Source organism: Convolutriloba macropyga, chromosome 12 (genome assembly GCF_964194025.1).
Source record: "Convolutriloba macropyga chromosome 12, txConMacr16.3, whole genome shotgun sequence".
Taxonomy (NCBI): Eukaryota; Metazoa; Xenacoelomorpha; order Acoela; family Convolutidae; genus Convolutriloba; species Convolutriloba macropyga.
Genome location: NC_134479.1, coordinates 53,220,118 through 53,243,772, shown reverse-complemented (window position 1 = coordinate 53,243,772; position 23,655 = coordinate 53,220,118). Strand labels below are relative to the sequence as shown.

The following is a 23,655-nucleotide window of genomic DNA, read 5'->3' as shown; positions in this document are numbered from 1 at the left end:
GTGAGTGAAATGAACAATTCCTGGTGTATTGGTTCAATGCGCCTCTATTGGGAAATTGCCCAAATTCTGGGTCCAGAGATTTTCCGAAAATTATGTAAGAAGTGCGCTGAAATGCGCTGATTTTTCAAAAAGTTCAGCGCAAAAACCTTACATAAAAATGCGCTGAAATGTGCTGAAATGCGCTGAAACTTTGTAAAAATTGCGCTGAAGTACTCACCATGATAGATGCCCTGATTAGCAGCCAGAATGGACAGTTCACTCTTCCTTCTGAGTTGTTCCACATATGGAATCACATCTGTGTACTGCTGGTAGACATCAATCAGACCTCTGACGTCACCATGTCGTCCCTGCTCAGATTGAGGACGTCTGAAAAAAAAACGTTTAGTTGTTGCCCGCATTATCGCCGTATAAAGACATCAATGTATGATGACTTCATTTGAATATTTCATTGACAAATTTTGATTTCTTCAGTGTTTATATAGATAGTATTCAAGCTTTCTTTTCTTCTATATCAATGGTTTAAACATTATTTTTGGATTAATTAGTTTTTTTGGGTTAAACCGACCCCTGGGAATCTGTATTTTCGTGTAAGATCTGACAAATTTCGGATCTATTCTGTTCCCCCCGCCAGTCTTTTTACGCCCCCAGTTACGAATTGTATGTTGTTATATAGCACGTTGCGATGTAAAAAATTAGCACGTGCGCCTGGGGGGTAAAAGATATACGAAACTAAGCTGGGGGGGGGGGCAGAATAGATCGCAAATTAGCACCATTAAGTCAGATCTTGCACCATTAAAATTCTAAATAAGCATCTTATCTGATCTTACACGATGAAGATCTCAGTTTCATAAAAAATTCGATGCTGCATAATCGCAGCTGAGCAGCATTAGACATTTTAGTCTGCAGTGCATTAACAGTACACTGTTCTGAGCTGTCCTTTACTACTATTCCCGACTATTATTTCAGATTGTTCATTTTGTGAGCATGAGCGTCCTTTTTTGGTGACTATGGCCACTTTTCTGATATTTTCACGTGGTAACATCATTGCAGCCAACATTGGTCACGCTATGGTCAACTTGAAGCTATGCTTTAGTAAGAGCTCATGGTTAAGTCACAAAAGATTTTTGAAAGTTTTCCGACAAAATACACATTAAATTTGCAATGCCGGCGGACCGCAAGACCACAAATTTCTGGTAAGATATGCAATCACTCTAAATTAATACGATGATGATACACTAGAACCTACGATAAAATTTTTCGGAGCATGGTAATCTGTATGGTATGAGCAAAATCTGTATGGTTCCATAGAAGATATGAGAAATTTTTTCGATCATTTTCATGATGTTGTAAATTTCCTTGGGATATTTCTATGATCCTTCTATGACTGATAAAAACCGTAACAAAAATCATCCTATAGCTGCTGAGAAACAAAAGCAAGATGGCTCATGCGAGTCTGTGAATAGCAAAGTGTGTTACGGCATAAATCTCAAAGATACATTTACAATCAACTATATTTGTGAGAGGAACCAGTGGTAGTCTCCGCAAGCAACCCATATGCTTTGGAGAAAATTATTTGCAATGTTTGAAACAAAAATATGGCGTCTTTTCTCGGCAGACAAAAACGGAGCCTGCATAGAGATTTCTAGAAAAATATGTGTGGTAAAATTATGTGTGGTAAAATACACAGACAAGCCATAATACATACACCCAACACATTACATACATTAAGAAAATCACTCAAATACAAATCCCAACACAAAAAAAAACATTATAAAAAGCTTTTCTTTTTGTCCACTGATATTTAATCAAGTGTCGTCACGCTCAATTATGTCTTGTTCGCTTTCTTTTTCAATTTAACTTGGTGTGCAATGATTAAGGCAATAGTATCCGTAATTAAACATTTGGCATTAACCTAATTTTTCATGTCTCATGAGCATGATGCAATTATTAACCTTTTAAAATTGCGCAAATATGGTACCAGCAAGATAAGGAAACTTAAATTTTGGTTTTGAGAAATATTAAAGCTGATTATGCAACAAATAATCTGTAGTGTTTAGATTTTCAATAGGTCTCTGATAGTTTTTGCACTCTACCTTTAATTATCTCGATCATATAAAGAATCTAAGTCTCAGACTAAATCTTTTTCTGTTTTTCTTACACACATACACGACACACATTACACGCACACGCACTCTCATATCTACACCCATACAAAAATCTAAAATATTCGTTAACAGTTAATTTTAGTAAAGAAATTTGTGGCTTCCAACATATTTAAAAACCGGAATTTGTAGCAAATAATCAGCGCTTTTTTTAATCTTCGAGAATTCTGACAGTTTTTGCACTCTGTCTCCGCTTGTGTCCAATATGTTAGGCAACGTCAAAGGTTGTCCATGCAAGCACGTATTTAGTAGTATTTAAGAAATTTGGCTAGCAGTATTTTCTACGTTTTGGCATTTTCACTCGTCGGATTTTTTAAAAAAATAAATAGAAAAAAATTGATAATTTTTATGAACACTGATAAAGAAACTTTGGTTTCACATAAGGACTTTTGCGATCAATAAAACAGCTACTTTTCAGTTTAAAAGCGGTAAGGATCAAAGACCTCTGTATCAAAGACCCCCCCCCCCCTGCGCCAACCCCTAGTTGACTCCCTTCAGGCGCATCTTCGTCACGTTTTTGTAGGTCCGCGAAAGTTTGCTGGGACATACGGAGAATGGCGCTAACAATCGCCCCCGTCGTCTCATTTTGCGACCAGTCAGCTCACCTGGCGACAGTTATAATTGTATTTATAACCTGTGACTGTATACCCAACGAGTGTTCACATGCTTAGACTGCAGTAACGGAGAATGCGGCAGCGGGTGGAGGATTGAACGGGGGGGGGATAGATCCTTAGTTATAATTATATTACACTATTACGACCAGGTCCGTCTGGGCTGTAACCCGCCCAAACTGAAGCGTAAATAAAACACAAACTTTACCCTGAAACTCAATCTTTTTCAATGTTAAAATACTTTCTATGTGCAACGTTTTAACGTTAAAATAAGGGTTTTTCATCATGCTCACGCAGTGTCTATCAAAATTTTCCTTTCCGTTTCGAAAATTTAATTTTGTTCTGAAACTTTGATGAACATAATGAAAAAATCAAAATTTTATGTCGAGCCTTTCTACAGAAAACATCGATGGCTTTTTTCACTGCAGATGATAGCAAAAAAGTTTTCTTAGAAAAACCTGATTCGGTACTGGATCATCACTTTAGGATGGAGATATAATGATTCAGTACTGAAAGTCGAGGGCACCCAATTTCGGATGGCCCTTTCAATTTCACACACAATAATCGATCTGCATGTGTTCCAATTGTCTATGTATTATTTTCTATAACAACTATGGTACGAAATTTTTTTTGGGTCTTAGGTCGCGAAACATTTGTTTTTGACAAAACTCTCTATTTTATGCCAATATTTCAATGATCTTTTTATATTTATCGTGTTATCGGACATATCGTTCAACTTTCGTAAAGCATTTTTTACAAAACTATTCATATTTAATTATGATAACTAACAATTTTATACGACGTATGGTTACTAAATATTTGTTTGTTATTTTTTATGTTAAAAGGTGTTCATCTCTGGAAACAAAAAGGATATATTTTTAAAGACATGTGGAAGCATGCAAAAAGCTGGTATACGATTACACCCAATAAAAAATGATAAACTTTGTCAAGACCTACGAGATCTTAATAGTTGGCTTCATTTTGCTAACATGGTATGGATTTGAAGAAACAAATAGCAGAGAAATTGGAGCTTTCGAATTATAGCCTCTCACAATTATAGCCTTTCGAATTATAGCCTCTCACAATTATAGCCTTTCCAATTATAGCCTCTCTCAAAGAAATACCCCCCCCCCCTTAGGGCAAGTTTACCGTAAATGTGGGTGGGGGTTAGTGTGTTACTTGACAACTAAGTTCGGGGTAGTGGGCTATTAGGGAAAAACCTCCAATAATCTTTCAAGTTCGTAAGATAAGGTTAAGGTTTCTCACTGAAAAACTAGTCAAGATATTTCAAGTTTCAATTCAAGAGGCGTAAATCTAACGGGAATCGGAAGTCATTCAGAACTATTCAATGGGTTACAAAATTTGAATATTTTCCGTTTATGCCCGCAGCTTAGTGGGTGCATATTATTTGCATCCCCCCGACGCACGTACCATTTGTTTTTACAAAATGGGTTACTATGTAATGGCACGTGCTCTGTAACTGCGGGGGGGGGGGGCACAAACGGAATAAAACAGCAAAATTCTACTGTTATTAAGTGCACCAATCAAAAATATAAATTATACATTCAAATTACAAAGTATGGCATACCTGTAGGGTTCCTCTAGTTCCAGTCCGTCATAGTCACCGTCTCGACTTCCGACGAAACTCTCCGAATCGTCTCTGGGGTCCGAGTGGACACCTCTGGATCCATTTGCCCCTCTTGGAACCGCGTCGTCTTGATCGTCAACTAGAACCACTTAATTTGATACAAGTGAAAACTAATCATTTTTTTTACCAAAAATAAATAAAAATCAACAAAATGAATGCCAATGGGCAATATTTTAGATAAATTAAGACATTCGATCTACGAAAAACTCTTTGTCATGGCATTATATGCGACTTTGCAATTTATTTTTTATAAAAATTAATGTAAAATAACAGTAAATTAGTTTGAAAAACAGAAGAAAAAAATATTCGAAGGCCAAAAGAGCCGGGAGTCAGGGAATAAGGATTTGCTCATTTTTGAATACCCAGGTTCGGACCCCGACTTACGAGAAAGCCCTTAGTCCTTTGGGTTGACTTGCTCTGGTAAAAAAAACTTTTTACCCCTGCTCCGTTTCTGTAGTAAGTAAAGTGTTAAAACAGTTATTTAAAATTTTCCAGAAGTGCAAAAAAGCAGACTTGTGAGAATTTTTTGCTCGGCTTCTGAAAAGACCAAACTCAATTCCAGATGACTTCTCACCCCCCCCCCCCCCCCCCCCCACACACACACACACACACACACACACACACGCACACACACACACACACACACACACACACACACACACCCATCCACCACAACCCCTTGAGTTTACGCATTCGATATTCCCGATTCTCTTAATCATCAGTTGAAAATGTTCATTTGTTACCTCAAGCGTCGAAATGACTAATTTCTTACTCAGTGTGGTTATGTTGTCAATTTCTATTGACGTCACGGTTTTGGTTTTTCTTGTGTTTTTTACCATATAGTTATACAAAAAACTCAAAAAGTTGTGACGTCAAAGAAACACGTAATTGATACTTAATAATTAATAAACAATTTTTTGGCCTTTCTGAGATTGAAAATGGACATTTTAGCCACTGAACAAATTTTTGTTTATATATTTGTCAGAATGCAAAAATTTGCTTTTCATAATATATTATGTATGGCCGTAAAAAGTATTTTTTCATTGATATTTTTAATTATTGTAATAGTACAAACGGAAATTCACGTTAAAGCGGGTCTTTATAAAAACAAATTAATAACAGGTAAAAACAGGTACGGTCCGAATAGCAAAAGTGTTACAGTTTCTTGCGTATCTGTGACTTAAGCTAGTTATAAGTGGTTAATATTATAAAAGTTACTTAAACTGAAACTGAGTTCATACCTATAAAATCGTAAAACGAATTTTCGAACACTTGAAGTGCGAAGTCAGGAGCTGAAAAATCACCCGAAGGCCGTAAGTAGGATTCTGTCGATTCGTTCGAATACTTGGGTTGCGGGTCGGGGGGCAAATAATCTGCCACCGCAAATCTGGGCGAATAATTGGAGGACCAATTTCGAGGCAATGACATTTGGGCAATTATGAATTATTTTCAGTTTTTAGCTAAATTTTTAGTCCACCGAAATTTTTTTCTAGGAAAAAAATTTTTTTGGCTCGCTTTGAAATTTTTATTACGATCTAAATTTTCCAAAACTTTGAAAACTCAAGAGGTTTTAGCAAAGTTTTGTCGAGATTCATTGTGACAAATGCAAATAAACAACTGTATTCGAAGTTAGGAAAAGAAATAAACAATCAACGAGTAGTTTAAAGTAAGGTGAATCAAATATTTGACTCTGAAACGGTCTATATTTCTAACGTGCTATGAATTCGAGGATACAAATTATTTGTCCTAACTTGAAAGAAGTTATAAAGATCTAATAAGGATTTATAGTTTGGTAGACCATTCCGATATTCAATTTAAACAGAAGGCGAGAAAGAATGTCACATTTTGGCAATGAAACAAGAAGTTCACGGGCTTAAGTTGAATCTAGTTTGATTGCTAGCAAGGTGTTGTTTATATGTTACAAATAAAGATCTGTAAATTTGGACAAACAAGTAGAATGAATGAGCATAATTTCCCCCATTTCTGAGCAGATCCTAAATTTTGTTTTTTTAAGTGCTGAGTCGTCCCTTATTAAAACCCGGATCCAGATGTCGTCCCCGGATCCAGATGTCTGAGCTCTTTCAAAGGATTTTTTTGTAAGAAATTCACCGAACATGCAAAAATTATGAGAGCAAATGCGCTGAAACTTTAAAACTTTAGCGGATTTTAAAGCATTTTTTTATTGAAGCGCATTTTTTTTTCAAGTTCCTACATAACTTTCAGCGCTTTCAGCATCTTTTTCAGCGTTTTCCTGACAAAAATCCATTGCATTCGTTTTAAAAATTCAGTGCTTTTCAGAGAATTTTTTACAAAAAAGGCTTTTAAAAGATCAGATGGTCTATCAATTTCTCATACCTTCAGCGCAGATCAGCGCTTTTCAAATTTTCATGTTTTTGCTTTTTCAATTTTTAGCACTTAATTTAATTTTACTTTCATAATTAACAATTTCTATAAAAGATGAGCTGCGTTTTCAGCCCATCTGGAAAGGAAGGGTTTTAAGCCCATCTCTTACATAAGTTGAGTGCATTTCAGTACCTTTCAGCATACTTCATACAGCAGTTGATCAGCTCTATATAATAATGGGCTGAAATGTGTGGAACAGCGCCGAAATTTTCTGAATGTTCAAAACTTTCAGCTCAGTTTCAAACTGTTCTCCCGTTGCCTGATTCTCAAAACCTGATTAACTGCTGTATCAATTATGCTGAAAGGTACTGAAATGCGCTCAAATTAAGTAAGAGATGGGCTGAAAACTCCTTCCTTTCCAGATGAGCTGAAAACGCAGCTCATCTTTTATTGAAAATGTTAATTAGGAAAACAATATTAAATTAAGTGCTGAAAACTTAAAAAGCAAGATTTTGAAAATTTGAAAAGCGCTGATTTGCGCTGAAGGTATGAGAAATTGATAGACCATCTGATCTTTCAAAAGGCGTTTTTGTAAAAAATTCTCTGAAAAGCGCTGAATTTTTGAAACGAATGCATTGGATTTTTGTCATGAAAACGCTGAAAAAGATGCTGAAAGCGCTGAAGCGTTGTCAACGTTTGTTGGGAAAACGCTGAAAACGCTGAAAGTTATGTAGGAAATTGAAAAAAAATGCGCTTCAAAAAAAATGCTCTAATGTGCTTTAATGCTTTAAATGCTTGTGTTTGCGTGTGTGTATGTATGTATATATAAAAATATGTAAATATTCATATATATATATATATATATATATATACATATATATATATATATATATATATATATATATATATATATATACATATGAATATATGAGATATATATATATATATATATATATATATATATATATATATAAATATGATTTAATCATCTAAAATCAATCGAAAATTACCATTTGTTGGATGTTACATGCTAAAAATTTAAAGACCAAAGTTTTGATTTCCTTTAATTACAAAGCTTAGATAAGATTCTGTTTTCTAACATTGATCCCTAGAAAATGACATGAGCGTCATCTTGTAACTATATGTCGAAAAACCTTGAACTTCAGGCCTTTCATTTATCCCATTGAAAAAATTATTGTCTCTCAAAAAGTTGTTTGCCTCAAACGCTTTGAGATTTCATTGAAACTGATATGTTTTCAACATCAAGTTCCTGGTTGTTAAGTTTTCATAAACATCATTTGTGGCGGTAGACAAAAATGTGGCGGTTAAAATTGGAAAATTTTTGAAATTGATACTATCAGTAGAGAAAAAATAGCTGTTGTGTTCATGACCGAAGGTGATTCCCTGAGAATAACTATGTAACAGCTGCTGGAATTTAACAAATTGTAATTTAGTTACATAATTTCGCCTGGAATTTCATATAACTTGTAGACGTTGAAGATTTTCTCTTTTTTAAGAACTTAAACAACTCAAACGGTACTTGGATTAACAGTATGTTTGACTAGAACACCTAAAAATTCAAAAGGCACCAAAAATTGGGTGACATGAGTTTGATATTTGAATTGGAGCATCCTGAGGAATTTTTAAATAAACTTCCAATCACCTATTCATTATTTGGGAGAAAAAAACTGATTAGATCTTCTGAACAAAAATTATTTTAAAAACAGTCGTTTAGGAAATCAGACAACGCCTATTTTCATGGCCAAATATTTTTTCCATTGAGCAAACAAGGTTTTGAAAATGAAACAAATTATTTTTGAAGAACTTTAAAAACTTTGCTGTCTTTTTTCTGATATTTAAAATTTTATTTCCATAAAACATCTGTTTCTAAATAGTTGGTATAAGTTTTAAAAAATTAGTTTTAAAAAAGTTCTGAGTTAACATTAATGGATTTTTGTTTAAGTCAACCTTTTCATAAGAAAATATATCAAAATTTATAACTTCTAGGTGCACTAAATTTTAAATTTTTGAAATAAAAGTGCCGTTCTGAAATCATTGAAAAATTTCAAAAAAATTGTTGCTAGGATGAAATCAAAACCACAGCTGAAAATGCGCTTAATAGAATAGAAAGAAAAAAAATTGGAACGCCTTGAATTATATTTAAGACTTGTTGATTCAGAAGCACGAGAATTAATTGATCAGAAATTATGAAACAGGTTGAGATCAATTTATTCATATAAAAGAGAATGACATCGAAGGAAAGTTTAGTAGTCCTAGTTTTTTTTGGTCCAGCGCTCCAAAAGTTGAACAAAAAATCCTGACGAATTAGGCTTTATCCATTAAGAAAAGAGAATATAAAGTTTGAAAAATGATTAAACAAAAATGCACAATTTGAAATGAAAAACACGTGAAAATTAGATTGAGATTTCATTATCCAAATTTTTTCAAAAGAAAAATATAACAAACCAGAAATTTCAAGTTTTTTAAATTTAACGAGGAGTTTGTAAATTACCTGACCTTCCTTTACTTTAAATTCCTCACACTTAAAATTAAAAGCTTTAAAGGATCCAAAAATTTGAACTCAGTTATATAACTTTGGGGAACATATTTGAAATAGGAAGTTTCCTTTTAAGAATTCCTATTTGTCAATTGAATTCCAACAAAGTGGCTAGGTAATGTGCGTACGCACTTTATGTTCCGACCCCGCTCATCCACATTCTTGACGTAATTGACTACCAAATGATGAAGAGATAGAAAACTTTTAAAAACATACCTATCGTTCAATAAACAAGCAATGAAATACGATAATGCCACGCTAGAGGGCCGATGAAAAGTGTTGATAGTAGAACTACTAGAAATGACAATGAATAAAATCGAACACCAAACTTTTACGACCAAAACTCGATGTCTATAATAAAAAAAAATCATAACAAAATCAAACTCGCATCACATAAAAACCAAAACGAAACAATATAAGCTATACTTCTTTAGAAAAGATACGGAACTTGTGACTGGTTAGCAGGTCGACAAAAAAGAGCTATTAGGTGCGAAGCTCAAAAACAATTTTCCTTTTTTGAAAACAATTAATTTCACAGTTATTAATATTATTAGATATCAACTGAAATCACTAAAATGTTCATTTATATCTATATAAGAAGTAATTGAGACATGTCTTTATCCAATGTTCGGTTGCGCAAAACCTCAAAGCCAATGGGATCAGCAATTATTGTTATAATTCAAAAACAAACCAAAAATCCTTTGAAAAGTTCAACTATAGAAAAATGTAAAATTTTCTGAAATGTCGCATTAACAGTAGTAACAAAGCCGAGAAACATATGTTTGAAGCTGAATCCGTTAAAAAGATTACTTTATAGCTCACTTTAAACAGGTTATGAACTATATTTAAAGAGACTGAGCTACAAACCGACCGAAAAACTAAAAAGCTCAAAAACCAAAATTTATTTCTGAGAACAAACATATTCAAAAGTCACAAGAGACTCAGGATTACAATATATAGCGATGGATTAAGTTTCAACACCTCAGGAAGCCAATTGGGCCTGTAAATAATAAGATTAAGTCACGAGCCCATAAAAAAATTAAATACATAAAGAAGCAAAAATTTCAAAAAATTTTGCGACATGACACTGTTCAAGGCACTATAATTATAAGATACTACCTGCAAGAACTGTACATAGTCATTTCGTGTTCCAGTTAAAATCAATGAGTCTTCCTTATAGAAGGACTAATCACACATGACAGCAAAAAGAAACCAAAAAATGAACAATATAGAAATCTTGAAAACTTTTTATTGAACTAAATGGTCAAAGCAATCAGTCACAACGTATAAACAGGCGTAGAAAATGTTTGAATCAACAAAAAAAATTGAGACTTCTAATGAGTGAGAATGAGTTACATGGTGACAAAAATGAAAGCAAAAAAGAGACAGATGATTTTTTTTTTAAATTTGATTTGAAAGTCATTAGAACAAACAGCTATAAACTTATATCCTCAATTAGGTTAAGTTATACGTCTTGGGGAAGCAATTGAGATCCATTGCTATCGGTCAAGTGGCGTACAACTACGAAAAGAAAGACAAAATTAGGCAAAATGGAAAAAACCCCACAAAGTTTTGCGAGATAACTGTGTCTCAGCGCAAAAAGCAAAAACTAACCAACAAAAACAAATAACGGATCCGAATACGCTTTTTCACAACTTTGCGCATATTCCCTATAATGCCTTCTTTTAAGCTGACTTGTCAATACTGATATAATTTTGCAAGGAAAGAAAAAGAACTCATATAAAATATGCAATTATGGCCAAAATAAAAGAAAAAATTGAAGACGCGTAGTAATAAAATAAAAACTATTAGTAGAATATAAAACCATTATCGACGTTAACTCTTCACTCTTAAGAAGTCGGCTTCTGCATGTTTTTAGTGAGACTGCGCCGGAAGTTGAGAGAAATAAAATAAAATAAAGGCGAATTTCTAAATTTCACCGAATTTTTCTCAAAACAAATATGTTAAGTCATAATAGACATTAGATAACAACTGAAAAGTGTCAAGGTTTTTTTATATCTCTTGGAAGCTAACTGAATCCTTGATTGGGGACAGTTAGACATTGGGTTACAAAAAGTATGTGATAAGAGTTCAAAAGGAACCAAAAATAAGAAAACTATCCAAAATTAAAAAATTATGAAAACCAGTGGCATTGAAGTCATAAAACTATTAGGTAGTAGATAGAACCGGAAACCAGATTAAGTTTGTAGGCTGTAGAAAAGAAGGGGGCCTTGTCACTACTGAGACTAACTAACAGTTCACGAATTAAAGTTTAAGATTGGTTAATATTCAGAAAAATTTTCGAAAAAATATTTTCAAAGTTTTAACACCCATTAAAATCACTAGCCTTCAACGGAAGTCAATAAATACGCTCAAATATAACCCGATGTAAAGAAAATGACGTTTGTTATTCATAGGTAATCAATAATACATCAAAAAAAGTCTTATGACTATGAAAACAACAACAAAGTAGGCAAAAACAAAAAATTCAGTAGGAAAATGCGAGAAGAAAGTGTCGGAGCCACTTAAAAGATAAGTTTTTCTCTGAAAAATTTATTAGTGATCCACTAAAGGTCATTTCTAAACCAATAGGAGCTATCAAAATTTGGATATTGTGGTAAGAGTTCAAAAGAAACCAATATTACGGAAATATCCAAAAATCTAAAAAGAAAAATTTTTGAAATCTTGTCATTGAAGTCATAGAACCAATAGTTACAAGATAAAACCGCTGACCAGGTTTATTTTGGTTGCAGTAGAAAAAAAGAGGTTCCTGTCACTGCTGAGATTGACTAACAGTTCAGGAAAAAAAGTTTAAGATTGGTTAATAGTCAGAAAAATTTTTTGAAAAATTATTTCCAAAGTCTTAACACCCATTAAAATCACTAGCTTCCAACCGAAGTCAATAAATCCTCTCAATTATAACCCGATGTGAGGGCAATGACGTTGGGTTTTCATAGGTAATCAATAGCACATCACAATAAGTCTTATGACTATGAAAACAACAACAAAAACAGACAAAAACCAAAAAATCAGTAGAAAAGTGCGAGAAGAAAGTGTCGAAGTCATTTATGCCATAAATTTTTCACTGAAAATTTTATCAGTGATCCACTGAACGTTTTTGCTAAGCCAATAGGAGCTATCATTTTTTGGAAAATGTGATATGAGTTCAAAAGTAACCAATAATACGAAAATAACTAAAAAAATTTAAAAAAATTGAGATCTTGTGTCATTGAAGTCATGTATCCAATAGTTAGTAGATAAATCTTCCAACCAGGTAAAATTTGGTTGCTGTGGGAAGGAGGAGGGTCCTGTCATTACTGAGACTGACTTTCAGTTCACGAAAATAAGTTTATGATTGGTTAATGTTAAAAAAAAAATTCGAAAAATTATTCTTAAAGTCTTAACAGCGAATAGCTGTCCACTCAAAACACTAGATATGTTCGGTTAATGCTCAATACGGAACATATTGCACCTTCAGCCATTTAGTTCATGCCATAGGACTCCAAAAAATTAGTAAATCTTCAAAAAGAAAATCAAATTTTCATTTAAAATTACGAAAACTCAGTGTCGAAGCCAAAAAAAAACATGAGCAATTCCTTGAAAACGATTTTTTTGTCCATTGGGCTTCATTTGACTGTAAATTAAGGTTAAAGGAACCTCAATATGAAAAGTGACTAGTGTCTAGGTGACTTAAAAAAACAAAAAAAAAACTGAAAAATTTTCTAACAAAGCTGTCAATCAGAATTCGATTTTTTTGATAGTGAACTTCACTGTGAGACCAGAACTAGTCTTTTTATCACCTTCAGTCTATTAGGAACAAATAATTGGTTCATTTTGCGGCTTGAAATGTAATTTTGAAATACCATTTTTTTAAGAAAATATCTTAATTTGAAGAAAAATTACACTAAATGTGAACAAAATCATGCCAAATATCCCGTGTTCACACAAAACTTCAATCCTCGATAACTACTCGAAAAAAACGAAATTCAAAAAAATCTTTTTAATTTTGAATTCTACGCTGGACGAGATTTTTAATGATACCACTCACATTTCTCTACGATGAATATATCGATCGGCCAAAATTGACTGAACAAAAAAGCCCATTTGAGTATATAGTTCCTCCCCCCACAAGTGGGTCGGAACAAAAATTATCTCCTAAGATATATACATAAGTTCAAATATTTGTTTCGTATTTTATTGGCTGTTTTAAGTGTGAATTCCATATAAATGAATCGTAATTGATAACTAAGGTTTGCGCAGGACGTGATTCAAGGATTGAAAAAGAGATAGTTGAAAAAAAATATCGTTGAATTGAGTTCTCTGGTTAAACTCGATTGTTTTTATCTATATGAGGCACGAGTCATTTTATGCCACAAAAACAAACAAATAAAACAGACAAACAAATAAAACGGAGTATCCAAACTTACATCTCAAACTACAATATTTTTTCTTCTTTCTGTTTTAAACATATAATTTATCGATATTAGAAGCTGGCATGTTAACACAACCATCTTACAAAAATGAAAAAAACTTCGATCGGCTAAGCTTTTTACAGTAGTGATAGGGAAAATAAATTTTGTTTCTCTGCTTTTATAGTCCAAAATTACACAATTTTTCAGATTATGCTAATTTATTATTTCAGCTTTATTAAAACGATTTGCTCGCATTCGATATATGTGTTCAGTTCCAAATTTTAAATAAAATTTTGTATCGGTTTTAGTGTCAACTTTTAAACGAGAAGTTGTCGCAAAATCTTGTTGAATTCAGACTGGGATCATGTCTAACAAGGACGAACAAACACCAGACCCTGGATCCGACGCCGGTGGATCGGGACCAGAAAACCAACCTGAACCAAGTTCCAATGAGGACCAAGGAATGGAACCTGCAATGACGTCGAATTCGCGAGAGACCTCAGGTAAGTCATCATTTTTAGATCAGAGTTACATTTTAGATCATCATTTTTAGTTACTTGCTGTTGCAAAGAATTGTTAAAAAGAGGAGGCGCCTCTTTTATGCAGACTTATCAACTCACTGATCTACTCACGGATAATTGGTCGAGGGAGAGAATAAACGATTTCCGAAAGAACTTTAAATTGCGATCTCTCTTTTCCTAACTTTGAGAAAGTTTTTTTCTATGACTATAACTTTCTCATAAAAAACCGATAACTGAAAAAAAACTTCAGATAATTTTCACTCTAATTTTGTACAATATATATTTTGCGTTTTGTTTTGGAGCTTTTTGAGACTACTTTCAAATTGTCATTCTTAGAATTTTCATTCAATGAAATTTTGATTACTACGAAGTTTCAGAGAAGCTGTATTTTGAAGTTGTAATTTTAGAACTTTTTGAATTGAGGTCAACCCAGGCGAAGTCTTACGGCGAAATTTTTCTGTCAACCCGCACTTAACGCCAAGTCAATATCAGTACTGGACAAGTCTAATTCCAAGACTAGGTATCAGTAATGATTCAGAGCTATGATCATAACACATTTAAGACTTGTCAGACTTGGCCAAGACTTGGCAAGTCTTAATAAAAGTCTTGGCGGGCAAAAAATAGCAAAAAAAAACAAATAGCCGAAAAAACGTCAAAAATAGCCGAGAAGACAGTGACTTTGCAAGCGCATTTTTAGGATGACATCTCAATGTATGCAGCCGTTTACAGTTGTCAGAAGATTGTGAAATTGGTAAACAGGATAGTTTTTTTTTAATTTTAGATATGCCATCTTCATCTGTAAACAACGAGACAACAGACCCGGCTCCCTCCCAATCAGCGCAGTCAGAAAGAAGGGATAGAGTTTCATGGGGTTCTACATGCAGTTGGTTGATGTCATTTATTGGTATCAACCGATTCAACCAAAATCTTCAATCAGCTGGTGAACTGACTTATAATTTTTATGATCCAATAAGCCCAAGAGGGAACATGAGATCTCGTTTTGACCCTCAGCCTCTCGGGGGTCAAATGTCTGACCTTTTAACCGAAGAGGGCTCTTGGTTTAATGCGTCATGTACACACAATGGGACTTCTGGCCAATTTGACCCAGATCTGCGTTCACTAGCGAGTACCAATTTGATATGTGGGACAGACTATGAGACAGTTAGTCGTAAATAGTCAACAATAATTCTACCAATAAAACCTTTCATAGCACACAGATTATCACATTCAGTTTCATTCAACTTTCTTCAGACTTTTGTGAGAAAACTATTAAAACTGGCATGCATAATTTCTGATCGCAAACAATTGAATGAAAATCAGTTTCATAATAACGAAATGAACGTTTTAATATCTACATTTTTTAAATGAAACTTCCGGTCGAAATGTTCTAAACGTGATACGCGAAAAATTTTGACCCACTAATTTTCAACATTTTCATCGGCACTACATTTTATCTCTATTTAGAATGTAACTCTCGGTAAAATTAGCTTCCCAAAAAACCACATAAAGTTTCAAATTACCTAATAAACTTTGAGAGTTGAAACAAAAAAGATAGTCGCAAAATCATTAATTCACTTAGTTGTTCCACTAATTTCTTCCACTAGTTTTAACAAAAAGACTTAATGAAGAATTCCCCTAGTTTCGATGAAAAGTTCAGTTTATTGTATAGTTGATTAAATTAATTGGGAGACCTTCTTTTGCTGATTTCAGTTGTACGCAAGTTTTTGAAAATATGTAAAAAAACAGAAAATTGTTGACCCAAATACTGTAAAAAAATTGTTAAGAAGTGATTACATGACTTTCGCAGAACTTTTTATAATGTATCAGATTTTAGAATTCCTCTAACAATGTTATGAACTTAGGAGAACTCCACGCTGTTTTTTCTCAACAACAGCCACAAACACAGACTCTCTCCAAATTCAACGTTTTTTTATTCTTCATAATTTTGAGAATAAAAGAAGTAAGTATAAATGCCAAGAAAATTAAATCCACCACTTCAACATGCTGTCAATTTTACCTTGATTTTTTTCCATCTCAAAAATAGGCAGTAAACTGTAACAGCATTAAATCATTGATTTTCATAAGATTGAAACATTTCGACGAACAAAAGCATTTGTTTTAAAAGTTTGTCTTTTTCCCTTGGAATGTTTTTTTACTATGTAGAAAAAGATTTTTGTTAACAACAAAACAAGAAAGAGAAGTTTAGTGTTTCAAAGTGGAATATGGCGGAAATCTGGATGGAAATCTTATACATATTTGAACTACTAAAATCCATTACTTAGAGACAAATTGAAAAGTTAAACGTTCCTTAGTATTTTTGGGTTAGTTCTTGTTTCACGTAGGTGACAAATACTAATGATCCAACTCCGTTCATGTGTAGATAACGTCGAATATGTGTAGATTGAACCAGTCAAGAAAAAGTGTTTAATCAATTTAACCAGACAAAATCTGTTTCCAACATGAACATCTTACAAAAAGCAGGAAAGTTTTCCTTTTCAAATTTTGAGGTGGAAAAAACAATTCGAGAAAATCAAAATATTTCAAGACCGGAAAACTAGATGTGTCTATCGGGTGATCACTCGACGTCATGAAGCAAGTTAATTTTTTAGACGGCTTCTTCCTTTTCTTACTTGATTTTTTTAAATTCCATGAAAGACATGTTCCCAGAAGTTTATTAGCCCCAGTTCATTAGATTCTTTGCTGATTTCATTCCGAAATTCTTTTCTATTCAGTCTTCACTTATTGTTCCGACCCTCACTTTAGTGGGGAGGGACGAACTATACACTCAACTGTATTCACCGTTGAGAATTTTGATTGGTATCATTAAAAAGACCGTCCAGCGTAGAATACGGAATTAAAAAGATTTTTTCAATTTTTGTTTTTTACAGGGAGTTATCGAGGTTTAAATTTTTGTGAACATTCGACTGTTTTTGTTCACGTTTTCAGTATTTTTTGCTAAAATTTGGCACAATATAATATAATTTAAAATTAGTTAAGTTTTTAACGGTAGAGTGTTAATGTTACCGTTAGAGAAAGAAGAGCGTTGCTGAATTGTTTGATTGCAATTTTTTGGCATACTTTTTGAATTATGTGGAAAACTATTATTGTTAACAATAAAACAAGAAAGAGAAGTGTTGTGTAGAAAATGGCGGAAAATGGTGAAAATCTTGTTTTCAGAGAACCAAACGGTTCTTATGGCTTTGAGGAAGAGTTTTAGTAAAGTTTAACTGAATTGTTGTCTTTTGCCATCAATTGTTATTTTTTGGCAGTCTGATTTTTAAGTCTAACCATTCAAAGATCTAAATTTTTTCCTCAAGATGTATAAGTTGAACTTTTCTATGCATTCGGTTGTTACCTTATGCCTCATTTGTTATTGAATATATTTGATTTTAGGAAATTTCTGTGATTTTTTGAACTTGTCAATAATTTATATTATTTTAGTCAACACTTTGCTCATTCTCAGTAGGATTAGGTCAACTTGTCCCCATTATAGAATACAAACTAATTTTGTGGCCAATTGTTTTGACAGAAGGTTTTCTTGCTTTTGGTACTACGAGTTCTCTACAATATTTGATAAATTTTGTGCTTAATTGCCCGTTTGGGTTGTTGTTTTTCTTTTTTTGGTGCATTGCCACATGATCTGACAATCTAACTGAAAAAAAGTTTTACAACATTTGGAACCCAATTTGTTTGTTGTTTTCATAACATATGGTTTTAAGGGCTGCGACACCGTTCTCTTGCAGAAATTGGTAGAGTCTTTTTTATTTTTTTGCCCTTTTATTGTTGTTAATTTTTGTTGTCATTCGCCAAAAATTGGGTGTCTAAAGGTCTCAATGGCCAACTTTAGATAAATAAATGGTTTTAATAACCGATATTGGTAAATTGCTATTAGTTGTTTTGACTTTCGAATTAAGTTTCAAAAAATAGTAATAGTATTCTTCAACTTATTCCTTCTTGTTCTGGTTTGCTTTTTTCGTATGTTACAATTTTGTATCATTTTCGTAAGTTAGCATGCCATGTTTTGTAGAACCAAACAATAGTTTTTCTGTTCTTTAAACGTTTTAAATGATGTCTTCAGAGCTTAGACAATTTGTTTCAGAAGAATTTTGTGAAGTTTAGATACTTTTCAATTTTTGAGGTTCTGTTTGCTGTCGTTTTGTAATAGTCGTTTTGCAAAAAAAGTTGTGATGATCAAAGGAGAGGATACGCAAACGAAGACTTCATATTCTCGCGGTTATTTTTTTAAAATTTAATGACTTCAAAACTGTGGTTTCGTAAAGCTGTTTGTGAAGCTTATTAGTTCACCTTGTATTTAATTTTATTTTATAGTCTGATGATTTAGTCTCGTTAATAACTGTTGCAATCAGTTTTCCAAGTAATTGCAAGACAAACCGACTAATTTTTTAATCGAAAGATTTTCTTGGCTATTAATATTGAAAAAAATGTGTTTTTTTTTTAAAAAAAACTTGATAGAATTTTGAGATTTGCCAATTTTATTTCTGTTAAAGAGTAGCTTAGCATCTCAATAGTCAATTCAAGTCATTTATCTTTTGAAATAAAATTTGCTCTTCATAACGGATTTATTTTCCTCAAATGGTCTTTGTTCTTGGTACAACCAGTTTTCATAAAATATTAGTGATTTTTGCATTTTCGCTTCTTTTTTGTAGGTTTTTGTTTTCCTTTCACAGTAACACAATAAAGGGCGTCATTTAATTTACAAATGTTTTCAACTGTAAAAAATGCAAACGGAGATTTTTGTTGTTTTTAGTGATCAGCTTAAAATTTAATTGGCTGGGATATCATTTTTGTGCATAATTTTTCGTGCAAATTTCCCATTTTTGCCTGTATTTGTCGTTCTTTTGTAGTCGTATGACATATCCCGGATAATGAAAGGCCTCAGTCGTTCTTTATGGAGGTATAAAATACTCTTGCAATTGTTTCATTTGATGCGTAATGTTCGTAATGAGCTCGAAATTATTTCTTTTTTAAAAAAGCAATTTTTTTAAATAAACTTTGCTCTTTTGCTCATTTCTTGTCGACTTGTTACCAAGTTGCATTGAGGAAAAGTCCCCAAGGCAAATTTTATCTTAAGCCGTTTTGATTTGGTTATTACTGGTTTTCAATCAATGGACAAGGAATTTTTGTCGTAATTATTCTTTGTAACTATTTGATTTTTATCGCCGTCTTTTCTGATAGTCATATTATGGTAGCCACAGGTCTCAGAGGCCCTCTAGAGTTGATTGTTTAATTCTTTTAGTAGTTTGTTGAACGATATACTGGTATGTTATTTTTTTTATCTCTTCCTCCTTTGGTAGACAATTAAGTGAAAAATGTAGATGAGCGGGGTCGGAACTTAAAGTGCGAACGCATTTTACCGAGCCTCCTTGTTGTCCCTGAGCGACCTATGATCATTGCTATTTTTTTTCATTTTTCAAAGATAAGGTAGTCAACATTTTTCACCAGTAGAAGCATAAAATTGGCTGAATTTGAAAACTTTCGTTTTACTAATCTCATTTAAATTATTGTTTTCTGCTATGAGAAAAATCAGAAAAGTTTTTAATGCATAGCGTTATATCATTTTTTCGATAAATACTGATAAAATTATTTGACATAGAGCTGAATAATTTCACTGATGCTGATCGCAAAATGAAAATAATAAGATCTCCAAAATTATCTCAAAAAGTTCTCAGGTACTTACTGATAAAAAAGTAGAACAGTATTGTTTTTTAGAGAAAATGATTGTTTTCGACCGCTTCGTAAAGAAAATGCCGGTCTAAAATTGTTGTGTTCGTTGCCGGTCTAAAATTGTTGCCGGTCTAAGAGAAAATGCCGGTCTAAAAAGCCGGTCTAAAGAAAATGCCGGTCTAAAAAGTGTTCGTTGCAATTCGGAGGCAGCAATCAAAAAAATATTTTCTTTATTTTGACTCACCGATTGTTGACAATTTTCCTTCCAATTTGTTTAGAGTCACTTCACATCATCCGCTTATTCTGACTCATGGAGACCTCTGGTGGATTATTTGAACTAGGTAATACCTCAAAGTAGATGGATGGAGGGGGGGGGGGGGGGTTGTCAGTTTCGTCTAGGTTTTATAACGTGACGTAAACTATTTACAAGAAAATGTGCTTCTGAAAAGGTCTTTTTTTTCAATACAAGCCACTACGTGACAAAAATCCAAATTGCTACTTTAATTTGACGTTTCGACACCAAATTTCGCTTGATGTCACTTTTATTAACAATGACAAATTGTTACGCTCATTGTGGACATAATAAATGTAATAAAAACATGATTTTCGATTTTAAAAACATGAAAAATAGTGACAAATTCTTCTAAATTGACTCTAGCAAATGGACTTTTGCCCCATAATGATGGTCTATAGTTCTTTAGTATTTTTGGGTTGATTCTTGTTTCACGTAGGTAAGAACTACTAAAGAACCAACTCCGGTTACTAGAAAAACTACTAGTAACTGTACATTGAACTACTCAAGAAAAAGTGTTGAACCAGTTTAAACAGACGAAATCTGTAAACATGCACAACATTAAATTTTTTTTTATATTTCAAAAAATTTCGAGGAGAAAACAACAAGTTGAGAAATTCAAAAGCTTTGAAGATGGGAGAACTAGATGTGTCTATCGGGTGATCACTCGACGTTATGAAGCGAGTAAGTTTTTTTAAAAAAGACTGCTTCTTCTTTTTTTTAACTTAATTTTTTTTCTATTTCGATTAAAAACGAACTTTATTTTGTTTCCCAAAATCTTTTTTATGTTTCTTTAGATACTAAAAAGTAATATTTTGTAGATTATTATTATTAGATGGAGGTATTAGGGGTAAAAAAACAATTTAAATTGTTGATGTCAGCATGGAACATTTGTGTAGAGAACAAGAGGTCCGTCTCCACCTAGAATGCCTTCACTCATAAAACTTACGAATCTTACACATGTAGATCTTACACGTATAACATGTGATGAAAGTGACAGTACGATTTCACGAGAAAAAGTAACACCTCTTAAATCTTCTCAACCATCAAATGACGATCAGACAGATGACGAAAATAATCGCGATGGAGGGATTCCGATCCAGACTTCAGACAGATACAGCACAAACAGCACCTACATAAGAGTCAAAGATCCTTCTAAATTCTGTCACAACTTCATTTTAACCGAGTCCGGATATTCTGTTCAATTCGGGCTTGAAAATGCTACCTTGCCAGAAAACAAAATTTTTGTAGATTTTCCAAAATTCTGCATATTAGGTACTCGGCGAATCACAATCGAAGTTAGTTTTCGACCGGAATCTGAAACGATTGAGTTGAACGATGGCTGGGTCCTGGCGTCTGCTGTTGTTCATATTTGCCAGTCGGAAAATGTTCCGTTTTTGCGGAAAGTCAAAGTGCGGGTTCCATTGAATCGACAACTTGATGAGGACATCATCATTGAAAATCCTAACAGGGGGAAAACAGTGAAAATCGAGGATGGAATTGCAACAGTAGAAAGCTTCAAGTTTTCACCAATAGGAGTTGCCTTGAAAACAAAACAGGTACGCATTCCAAATCACATTTTTCATTGTCAACTTTTTTCAACTTTCGCACTTCGGGAAGTATATGTATAACCCTATCTTCTGTCATGAACAATTTCCAAAGCAATATCTTGCTAATTGACAGTTATTGGAATGAATCTCACAAAATCTTTAATTTGAGTTGTAATTGATTATAATATTCTAAGAAAAAACATCGGGCACTGTATTATTGCATAGAAATTAACAATTTTTTAATAGGAAACTTTATGAAAAGTTTTACTACGTACGGTAGTTGCACAAATGTGAATTGACGTCGGAAGGTACTTTTCTCAGTTTAGTTCCTTAGAAAATCATTAAAAATTGATGAAAAATCAAATGATTGTATTGTCCGAATCATATAGACCTTGAAACTATGTGATTGACAAAAATTCTTCATTCTTACAAAATTGATATACTCGAAAATTTTCCGCAGATTGTTTTTAAAGCACACAATTGAATCCCACTACAATTTTTCCACAGCGATAATTTAGAATAAAACAGCGAACAATTCGATTTTTTTTTTCGGTCACAGCAGTAAAAATTAGCAAACTGCGAGTTGATTGAAATGCTACAAACGCGCCAAACGAGTACTTTTTCTGATTTTCAAAATTTATTTTTTTACCTGATTGATTTTTTGTCAAAAAATTGTTTCCTGAAAGAAAAAAAACTGATTGCAAGAAAAAACTGACTTACTAAAACAGTTTTTTATCAGACATATAAAAATTTTACCGATTGTTTGCACCAATAAAGTAATCGAATATGAACTTATTTGCAATCATCTGGCTCTTCCTTATCTAATAAACTCTAATAAATAATAGATTCCACTCGTTTTGTTAATATGACATATCCTTTATGGTGGAAAATTATAGACAGTTTTGTTTAACTTAGTAAGCCTTACCCCCGGTCGAGGATTGGCGGGGTCGTGAATTTTCGTAAGAAATGCGGTGAAATACGGTGAAATTTTTCACCGAGTATTTCTTACATCGCTTTGTGGTGAATGCGGTGAATCGTGGTGAATTATTTATTTTCACCGCAGTCTCAGTATTCTTACCAAAAAAGAATCAGCCCTACACGGGTCAGAACATCTGACCTCATGCATGCATTCTACTGCTTATTCCACTGCACCAACTCCCTTTTTCTTCTTGCATACTTCTTGTGAATTTAAATCAGATTGAGTAAATGTTGAACAGTAAATGCAATGATTTTTTTTTAAAAAATGCGGTGAATTTTTGTAAGAAATGCGGTGAAATGCGATGCCTTTTTTCACCGCTTTCACCGCATTTCCCACATTAATTTGCCACAAAAGTCGACGCGGTAAATTTTGTAAGAAATGCAGTGAATTTAGAGGTGAATTGTTGAAAGAAAAGCGGTGAAATACAGTGAAATATTTATTGTCACCGCACTTATCCAGTTCAATATCAATAACCGGATTTCATATAAAAATTCACCGCTTTCACCGCATTTACAAAAATTCGCCGCCTTTCTTACAAAAAGTTACCCAAAAAACTCGACCCGGGTCTGATTTGATTGATATTGAACTGGAAAAATTCCATATTAGATCATTCAACAAACTGGAATGTCATAATAAGTGCAGCAGCCTGTAACCTTAAAAATAGTTTCTTACCAGCAACCCAAATAGCAAAATTACCCGGAGGTTGGCGGCGAATCAATCAGCACCGAAATCAGCACCGAATCAATCTAAAGACATTCTGTTTTTTTAGGGCGGCCAGTTATCTGTTCATGTCACTATTTACACTGGCCAGTCTGATTTTTGAGTAAAATTTACTTCATGAAAAATATTATGTTCAGCTTAACTCCATGACCTCAATTTAATCATAATGAAGAAA

General features: G+C 33.2%; 2 protein-coding genes across 3 annotated transcripts in view; one reads left to right on the top strand and one right to left on the bottom strand.

The window, feature by feature from the left end:
* The window catches only part of LOC142350290 (uncharacterized), a 189,067-nt gene that overhangs the window by 135,634 nt on the left and 29,778 nt on the right, over positions 1 to 23,655 (bottom strand). The window contains exons 1-3 of one of the 2 annotated variants that reach the window (XM_075402087.1): positions 5,663 to 6,021; positions 4,362 to 4,500; positions 218 to 366 (exon numbers count right to left, since the gene is read on the bottom strand). In XM_075402087.1, the coding sequence (XP_075258202.1) occupies positions 218 to 366; positions 4,362 to 4,500; positions 5,663 to 5,849 (475 nt within the window). In that variant the 5' untranslated portion in view covers positions 5,850 to 6,021. Of the gene's footprint in view, positions 1 to 217; positions 367 to 4,361; positions 4,501 to 5,662; positions 6,022 to 23,655 lie in introns of those variants that run through there. The other variant, XM_075402085.1, reaches the window with a different exon arrangement.
* On the top strand, positions 14,098 to 23,583 carry LOC142350934 (uncharacterized). The gene is made up of 4 exons (XM_075402960.1): positions 14,098 to 14,236; positions 15,036 to 15,415; positions 21,131 to 21,790; positions 23,530 to 23,583. Exons 1-4 carry the CDS (start codon positions 14,098 to 14,100, stop codon positions 23,581 to 23,583), a joined length of 1,233 nt encoding a protein of 410 aa, XP_075259075.1.